General features: G+C 35.2%; 1 protein-coding gene across 4 annotated transcripts; it reads right to left on the reverse strand.

Moving 5' to 3' along the window:
* Nucleotides 1–602: 602 nt before the first annotated feature.
* On the reverse strand, nt 603–4,448 carry LOC103491216 (uncharacterized). Of its 4 annotated transcripts, none has more exons than XM_051085260.1 (5): nt 4,182–4,448; nt 4,018–4,079; nt 2,356–2,443; nt 1,501–1,652; nt 603–988 (listed from the first exon to the last, which is right to left on the reverse strand). In XM_051085260.1, the coding sequence occupies exons 4-5, from the start codon at nt 1,627–1,629 to the stop codon at nt 887–889; spliced, it is 231 nt and encodes a 76-aa protein (XP_050941217.1). In that variant the 5' UTR covers nt 1,630–1,652; nt 2,356–2,443; nt 4,018–4,079; nt 4,182–4,448; the 3' UTR covers nt 603–886. The 4 variants fall into 4 exon arrangements, with proteins under 4 accessions (XP_050941217.1, XP_050941216.1, XP_050941219.1 ...); XM_051085259.1 differs by having other exon boundaries at nt 1,501–1,662; XM_051085262.1 differs by lacking the exon at nt 2,356–2,443.
* Between the last annotated feature and the right edge of the window lie 5,392 nt (nt 4,449–9,840).

Raw genomic sequence — 9,840 nt, forward strand, 5'->3', positions numbered from 1 at the left:
TACATTCCAAAGAAGCTATTGCTAACTCGATTTATTCTTTTTACAAATTTCATTAAAAGTCTACCATTCAGAACAAGTGGAAATGTACATTTTCTTCGGTTATTTGAGACTTTTTCCTACGATTTTGTGTTGGGTTGTTTGGTGGTTGGTAGGCGCTTAGATGTCTCACTTGGATTAATGGGATTTGTAGAGAGTTTCGTGATAATTATCATGTGGAGCTTGTGGAACTATCACTACAAGATCTGCTTCAGAAAAGGGTTCCCAATGTTGAAGTACTCAAAATCTCAATCAACAAGCACTTGGCAAGATAGGGTGGGTCAAATGGGTGTTCTAGATCATGAGGATTGTGCTTTTGAGCGACTACAAATTTACCCTGACGAAGGATTTTGTTCTTTTTGCTACGCTTGAAACTAGTCCAAAATTAATTTACCCCTTTTTCAATTGACGAAATAAAGGGTTGGCAAACACACAAACACTTTCATCATAGAAAGCTCATGGAGTAGGAAGCTGTCTTCGTCATTCGGTCTTGCAATTGCTGTAGTAAAGACTATTTACAACAATTACAACCCGAAACAAAACAAATTAGGATGCTGCACCACTGGTAATTCAATGACATCGTAATGATAGAAACAGAAATATTTATCTCATTATCTATCACATAACCATAACACCCAGTTGAGCAATAGCTCTTATGGTTAAATGGTTTCCTGTTTCCCTACTAAAGCACAACCGTATAGGTAGGAAGTTGAGCTTGACCTTTATTTACTTTATCCCACCTGTGTTGATGATAGTCATCAATCACTTATATAAACCTAACACATGCAATCCAAATAGCTCGACAACCCCAGAAATACGACCTGAATTGCAGTAGACATAAGACCACATATCATCGATGAATGTTGTTCTTTCGAGCCAATTCGCGTGCCATCTCTCTTACTTCTTCTGGAGACGGAGGCCTTGGTCCCTCGGGAGGATACACTATGTAAGACTGTCAGAAGAGAATGTAATTAATAAGAAAACATAGATAATTAAAATAAATCTTGATAAAGGAACATCGACGAATCCCGATAAAGGAAGATCAATTCAAATAAATCTCGACTTCACGAACAATGTGCATTTCGATTAACTTCTATGGTTCAGTACTGCATCGAACCCTCAAGTCAGGTGCATTATTCCATAAGAGATACAAGCATTAAATAAATAAAATTAGAGCTAATAATATCCTGAAAATATTGTAACATGGTCTGCGTGGATTGTGTCATTTATGCAAATATGATGAATTTAGCCATCAACTAATACCTATACCCTGAACCATATGCAAAGTCCCACAGCTACCTATAAATTCTAAAAGAAAGGGAATTGAACAGCCAAAGATGCCCTTAATTACAAGATACCTCCACCCAAAAATAAGAAGAAAATAATAGTCAATAATCTATCCATATAAAACAAAGAGTAAACCCACAAACATAATTGTATGAAGAATGGGAGATAGAAAGTTACTTTGCCCATGAATCTCTGCAGGTTTTTGCTATTGTTGGCAAAGGTGTACATTAGAACGATAGGTATAGTAACATAAATCCCAAACTTGGCGATCTCCAGAATTCCCTTGGATGTTCCAATCGAGGACATTTTGTCTGCAGAGATCGTGAACCCTAGAATGCCCTTGCAAAAGGGGAAAAGAAGCCGAGAGAAAGAGATGAGCGGTGGTGCAACAAAAAAAGAAGCAGAAAAGAAAAAGCCGAATTATTAAGGGATTGCAAATTGATTGTTCAGCTAATATATTTTTGTCAGTATTTGGTTACTCAGTTAATTAATTTTCTATTTTATTCAACAGGCATCATGATATCAAAGCGTTTCCATGGAGTAAGGCAATGTCTGGCTCTTTCTGGTAAGAACTAATTAGGTTTTATCACTGGAGCTATTTCGAAACAGACTATCAAAGGAAATCTTGTCTGACAGGCTGTGCAATAACATTATCATCACATCATCAATTATTAATTCAATTTTGAAAGAGATGGATGCAAGTTTGAAGGAGCCATATCATCGGTCCAATGGTCCTCATGTATATCAATTGCACCAATGTTCTGGTTATGACTTTCCAAAGTACTTCCTGTTGAAGCTTACTATGCTAAAACTACCACCATTTGGCAAAATCTCATGGAATACCCTCCTCTTGATGAATGCACATGTGGAAGATTAAAGAAATTATTGGAGTTTCTCGATGCTAAATTCGTTATGATTTTTATAATGGGACTGGATGAATCACATGCTCAATTTGTGCTCAAATTCTCTTGACCAATCCTTTGCTAGCTATCAACAAGGTATTCTTGTTGATAATTCAAGAGAAGAGACAACCTTCTATTGGATATTCCTCTTCGTCATTTGAGGTGGTTACTTTAATCGCAACTTCTGATATTACAACAAAACATGGCAACTGTGATAACTACAAGAAGAAAAATGGACAACATTTAATTGTGGTATTAAGGATCATATTGTTGGTAAATGTTACAAAACTCCATGGTTATCCACCATGATACTAATTCAACAACAATTCATTTGTTCATCAGAAATCAATCGTCTCTACAACATCTTTCTAAACTAGATTCGATAAGAATCATGATGGTCCAAAGACCAATGGATCAACTTTTTCGGTGACCCTCAATGGTTATCAGTACTAACAACTTCTCAATATGTTACAATCTCATCTGCAAGTAACATCAAGAACAAAACCACTCATGTAGCAGGTACATGTCTCTCTACTCTTATGTCTAAGCATAATCATTATGTTGTATGGGTTCTCGACTCCGGGGCGTCCAACCATGTAAGCTACAATCATTCCTTATTTGTTAACCTTAGACGTTAGACCTACTTAAAATAAATTAGTTCGTTCTCCCTATTCAGACTTGGTTTATAGTTGAATTCATGGGTGATATCATCTTCCAGACAGATGTTTGCTTGCGTGATATACTTTTCACTACAGAATTTGCCTATAATATGTTATACGTTGGTGCGTTGCTTAAGGAACCCTTCCACATTATCCCATTATTTTCTCTAATGATCATTGCCTCATTCAGAACACGTTAAAATTGAGAACAATGAGGAAGTTTGAACTTGTCAACGACCTTTATTTCCTTTCCATTCCATGCTTTCACACATGAACAAGGATGAAGGTTCTACAAAATGTATTGAAAGACATGCTCTGCTATGTCAAGTCCAATTCTGTTTGGCATCAGCGTCTGGGACAAGTATGAAGGATCTATCAAGTATTTTGTCTTTCTCTCATTCTGTTCATAGTCATGATACATGTCACGTGTGTCCTTTAGCAAAGCAACATCGACTTTCCATTCCTAGTTTCAACAATGTTGCTGCTAAAACTTGACTCACAATTCAAACTAAAATAATCATCTCCATTTCACAAACAGAACCCGATGATATTTTCCATCCATGTCCATTTCACACACTGAACCTCCATATTCTTCATTAATGTCTCCCTGATTTCTTTCATCACTTGAAGGTAGTAGTATCTCATCGTGATTATAATTCAAAAGACTTAAACTCAAAATCTAGTTTTGAATGAACACTTGTAAAGTTAAGAAGACCCATCAAACTCTTATAAATGTCCATTTTGTCCACTCCCTTTCAAAGTTTCAGCAACACAAGTATGAATCTATTTAACAGGCTTAAATATCATCTCACAGGCTTAAATAAAGTACAAAAACATCTCCAATCTATTTAACTGACATTCGGGCAATACGAGTGTAAAAACTAGTAAAAGCCTTATTTAAAGTTCAAGTTGAGCAATACTCAACCAATTATAGGAACTTTAGTACAAAAACAACTCCAAATTTGGTGTCATATTTAGTTCAATTGGCAATACGAGTAAAGATTACAGTCAAAAAGTGTAGAAGCCTTCTTTAAATTGAGATTTAAGAGACCCTCGCATCCTCAAAAAAGAAGATAGACAGAAACATAAGTGAATCCAAACATCTAAGAAGAATTTTGAGGCTTAATACTTACCAAAAAGTTGCTAAAACAACCTTAATCACCTTGGACAACACCTCGAAAATCTTCAAATCAACCTAATTATCCAAAACAATTATGGCTATATTAAAACTTAGACCAAAACTAAATGGGAATTTAAGAAATTTTAAGAAAACCCACGATATAAAAATAAACATTACCCTCAACCACGAATTCAGCGACGGCGGCGAGAGAGGCAACAGCTGAGGACGACAGCAGTGGTGTGTAGTAGAAGAAAACCGTGAGGGTCAAGGAAATAAAGGGAGAAGAAAATACAGAAACTTGCCGGCGGCAACGGGTGGAGGACGACTGGGCAGACGCGATCTGCTGCGCAGAAGTGTGATTGACGACGCGCGAGGGAGAGACCTAGACGGGAGCTGCTGTGTTCTTCTTTTTTGCTTTCATTAAACTTAGAAAATGAAAGGTAGATCGACCAACTTTGATATTGATGAAAAGTAATAAAAATTTATCCGAATTCAAAATATTATTTTATTTTGTAAATATTTAGTTTATTTTACTCTATTTAAAAATGAGTGTTCTTTTATATAATTATAATTTGACTCACAACTTTAATTAAAACAATTAACAAATTGTGGAGTGTTAATATTTTAAAATTAAAAACTAAATAGTTAAAAAAAGAAGAAAACAAACAACTCAACTATCCATTCCAAGATTCTTTTAAGCTTGTTGAAACATAGTTATTCAAATCCATTAAATCCTCCGTGGCCCTTTTGGTTTGTGGGCAAAGAAGAATGAGTATCGACTAACAAAGTTGACGTTTGGTTTAGTTGATGGGTATATTTTTATTTTTTACTCTGGAAAAGATATTTCCCTAGGTGGGGAGGATTTCCATTCCTTCTCTCAATACGTATGTTCTTCTTCCTTTATCAATCAACCATATCTTTTCTTTTCCTTTTTTCTTTTTTCTTTTTAATTTTGCTTTTACAATTTTTCTTCATCCCTCAATGGTTGAACCGTTCCTTATTCCTATGGTTTCTTGCTCTCATGTCTATCATCACTGGAAGCATCACATTTGTTTGATTCCCTCTCTACTTCTCTCTCATTCAGTCGATTGAATAAAGAGAAATGGAAGATTTTCACTGTTGATTTCTTGTTTGCTTGTGGAGGATGTTTGAGGAGGTGGGGGTATTGTTGTTTCTTCCAGATCTATAGATTAACAACTTTATTTTTCGTTTTAATTTGAATGATTTATTTTTCATTAAGTTATGAAGGAGTATTTTGTTAAACGATCGTATAGAAAGTTAAACGATCGTATGAAAAGTTAGTCGATCGTGTAAGAAGTAAACAATCGTTTGAAGGTAGAAAACTAAATGATCGCATAAGAGACGCTAAACGATCGGCTAAGTTAAACGATCGTATAAAAAGTTAGTTGATCGTGTAAGAAGTAAAACAATCATTTGAAGGTAGAAAGCTAAGAAAGCTAAACGATCGTGTAAGATATTGTAAGGTAAATGATCGTGATAACATTTCTTGCACAACCAAACATTAGTTATGATTAATTCTCAGGTATCTGATTCCCATGCATTATATTTCTAACATATAATTTATTCTTAGCAATGTTAATCTCATTCCTATTCTCTCAATCTAAACGGCCCTTAAATCTTATAATATCCCCAAACTCAATTTTAAGGATTTCTTTTCGACTACTAGCACAATTCATCGATTTTCCTGTGCATATACATCTGAGTAAAACTGAGTTGTAGAGAGATCATCAACATCTTATCTATATAGCTTGGGCTTTGATGTTTTAATCAAGAGTGCCAATAATTATATGGAGGGAACGTGTTCTTACAGCAACTCATTAGATAAACAGAATTTTTACGACTCTTTTTGTCTCATAAAACTCCATTTATATAGTTATTTGGGGGAAAAAAAGATATTGATTATTCCATCTTAAGGGTGTTTGGTTGTCTAACCTTATGCTTCGACCTTATCAGTCAGGAGATCCAAATTTGATCCACAAGCTCATCCTTGCATTTTCATGGGTAATCAAGCTAGTGTTAAGGGATACAAATTAGACAAAGCTAAAAAGAGCGTTAAAAACTAATACCTACTGATATGGACCCAGATATATCTACTGATTTACCTACTGATAGGAATGTTGTTGTCCTTGATTTACCCCCTGATATCTCTAATGAGATTGTACCACAAAGATGTAAAAGACACCATTGTCCACCTTATTTAAAGGACTTCCATCGCATACCTCTATGAACTCCACGAACACATTCTTTTTTGGCAAGTATCTTCTGTATGATCTGTATTCCTCCACTCGTAATAAACGATATTTGTTAATGTTACTACTGTCTATGAGCCTAATTTTTATTATAAAGCAGTCAAATTTAAGGAATGGAGAGAGATGCCGTGGATGATGAAATTAGTGCTTTGGCAAGAAACAAAATTTTACCTAGAGGACATCATAATGTTTATTGATTAAAATATAATTTTAATGGCACTGTGGATTGTTACAAGGCTAGACTTATGACAAAGGAATACAGTCAACAAGAAGGAATTGATTTCTTTGACACTGTTTTGCTAATAGCTAAAATAGTCACAGACAAAGTTTTACTTTACATCAGCAACTCCCTTTAATTGGTTGCTGACTCAAATGGATGTCTAACTATGCTTTTCTAAATGGAGTCTTATTTGAGGAAGTGTACATGTCTTTAACCTTGGGATATGAGACTTCTAAAGTACCTAAAAGACTAGGAGAAAGTTGCTTGTTTGTTAGACAAATCCATCTATGGTTTAAAACAAGCCTTGCGACAGTGGTTTGTCAAAATTTCCAATGCCTTATCTTCACATGGTTTTATATAATCTAAATCAGATTATTCATTCTTCACTAGAGGTGCCAATACCTTTGATGCATTATTTGTATATGTTGATGAAATTTTGTTGACAGGACCATCATCTACAGAGATTGACTTGGTTAAAGCCATCCTCAAGGCTCACTTTCTGTTAAAAAAATTGGGACAAATTAAATATTTACAGGGTTTGGAACTATCTCGCTCTAGCCAAAGATTGTTGTTGTCTCGACGAAAATAGTGTCTCTAAATTCTTGAAGATACAGGTTATGTTGATGCCAAACTAGCTTGGTTACATAATCTTAAACTTTCTATGGTACTTTGCTATCTGAAGATGATGCCACTTGTTAAAGAAGATTGATCGAGAGACTCTTGTATCTACGTATTTCTCAACCAAATCTTTCATTTTCCATTCATCGGCTTAGTCAATTTTTACAACATCCCACCATAGCTCACTTGAATGTTGCACATTACTTGCTAAGGTATTTGAACCCTACCCCTGCAAGGGATTTTAATAAATCCTATTGTTAATTTTCACCTTCAAGCGTGTTGATGCCAACTGGGGTTCTTGCCTTGACACAAGCCGTTCAGTTTCTGGTTTTTGTATATTTTTAGGGGATTCTTTATTCTCATGAAAAACTAAGAAGCAGCCGACAGTCTTAAGATTTTCTGCAAAGGCTAAGTATAGGGCATTGGTTGTGCTGAACTTCTATGGATTTCTCAATTATTAGTGGATTTGAAAGTAGCTTGTTTGCTTCCTACTGCTATTTTTTTTTTTTGTGACAACCAAGCTGCTATTGCCATTGCCTCCAATTTGACCCAATGAACTAAAGATAGATTGTCATTTTGTTATATACAACGTTGTGGATGGTTTTTCTCAAGATTTTGTCAATTCCTTCAAGATTCTTCCTCTGTTTTATCGGAAATGCTAGTCAAATTGGGAGTTCTTGATGTTCATCTTCTAACTTCCAACTTGAGGGGGAGTATAAAGGAATTGCAAACTGATTGTACAGCTATTATATTTCTGTTTGCAGTTGGATATTCAGTAAGTTAATTCATTTTCTTTGTACCATAAAGAGGGCATTTACATTGTATTTAATATATGAGTTACTTATGATATTAATAAGACAACTCTGATTTATTCAACACGCATCATGAATGCATGAGAGCCAAATGGCTTTCCCTTCACATCAGATAAAAAAAACTCCAATTCTGTAGCAAAAGGAGATCAAAAAATAAGAATAAGAATGAAAACGATTACAACTAGCAATTTCCGAAGAGATAGATTGCGAGGAATACCAGTAACAAGAAGAGAGTTGAAAGTCAGTGAGAACCCGGTGGGTGGGAGTCTCCGGTGGCACAAATTGAAGAAAAACGGCGACGGCAACGCTAAGTTTAGAGTGTGATATAAGATTTTAAGAAGGGTGGGTTAAACTTCTAATCATGTGGTATGCAAGTGTACCCCTAACTCGAAGTTATGGCTACGCTACTGGAAAGCTATATCACCAAAAGAACGTGGCAGTTATACAAAGAATTCCTCTAAATTTGAAAATGAAAAACAACTATGTCTGATTACAATATTGGAGCAAATTATTTGGAAAAATCCAAACAAGAAAACCAGGGAAAACTGTTACAAAATTGTTGGACAAAGCAATACTACTTCAGACACAAATTTAGAAACCCCTTTCAGATGAAAGAATTCAACAAAATTGCGACACAAGATATACGTTTTACTCTTCAAGCAATCCACTTTATATATATATATATACCTCAGATTATTATTGATCAACTAAAATGCACAAGGAGTTTACAAAGTAATGTTTCTTGTGAAGAATGAATTCTGAAGGTAATATAATCATGCATGCAACCCATTACAATAATTTGGAGACATTAACTTTATGAAACGGCTAATTAAGGAGAATTTATTATTCACTAGACGGAAATTTGATGTGATCAGGAACACAATTGGAAATTAAAACAATTTTTTAGAAAAAAAAAACTATTTGGAGTTTGTCATCTCTATTAGAGAAGGTTGCTACACAAACAGTACACACGCATCCTCAACAAATGCCACCTCAGCACCATCATAGAATTGCCACCTCAGCACCATCATAGAATTATCAAAAAATTCGAGAACATTCAAATGGTTAGAAATTAGTTGGAGGGAGATTTCTTTACCAATGACTTGCTTACACTTGTTTAAATTGTATTGGGTATTTACTATTATTTTATTATTTACCTTTCCAACATTTTAGGATTTACCATTGTATAAATATATCATTATCTTCATTTATTAAGACAAGAGAGGAAAAGAGGAAATATTGTCTCTTAAGAAAAATCTTCTCCAGACCGTCTTCTATCTTGGTAACAGAGCCCCTCTCTCAATGTCTCACCACCGGTCACCGCCATCTTCACCACTCCTCCATTGAATCAACTATTAAACCAACTTCCTTCCACCAAACTTGACCGGACGAATTATCTCCTATGGAAGACAATGGCACTCCCAATTTTGAAAAGTTACAAGTTAGAGGGACATCTAACGGGTTAGACACCCTGCCCCCGAAATTTCTCTCTTCAGTCGCTGGTGAGTCTACAGAAACAGTCGGCGTTGAAGCTTCGTCTGTAGTTAGTGAAGGTACGGTAGCTTCTTCATCCACCTCAATGAATTCAAAAATTGTGAACCCAAAGTATGAACAATGGGTCACCTCCGATATGCTTTTACTTGGATGGATTTATAATTCCATGGTGCCGGATGTAGCACTTCAACTCATGGGATTTAATACAGCAAAAGATCTTTGGGAGGCCATTCAAAATTTGTTTGGAATTAAATCAAGGGCAGAAGAATATTTTCTTCGTCACACCTTCCAAACTACTCGGGAAGGTAATTATAAAATGGAAGATTATTTGAGAATTATGAAAATTAACGCAGATAATCTCGGTCAGGCCGGGAGCCCTGTTCCTCATCGTTATTTAATTTCACAAGTGTTATTGGGGCTTG

This window comes from Cucumis melo, chromosome 5, assembly GCF_025177605.1.
Source record: "Cucumis melo cultivar AY chromosome 5, USDA_Cmelo_AY_1.0, whole genome shotgun sequence".
NCBI lineage: Eukaryota > Viridiplantae > Streptophyta > Magnoliopsida > Cucurbitales > Cucurbitaceae > Cucumis > Cucumis melo.

Coding starts and splice junctions, on each gene's coding strand:
- LOC103491216 (XM_051085262.1), bottom strand. CDS start 1,629: ATGTCCTCGATTGGAACATCCAAGGGAATTCTGGAGATCGCCAAGTTT. Junction 989..1,500: donor TGCAGAGATTCATGGGCAAA/GTAACTTTCTAT, acceptor CTCTTCTGACAG/TCTTACATAGTGTATCCTCC.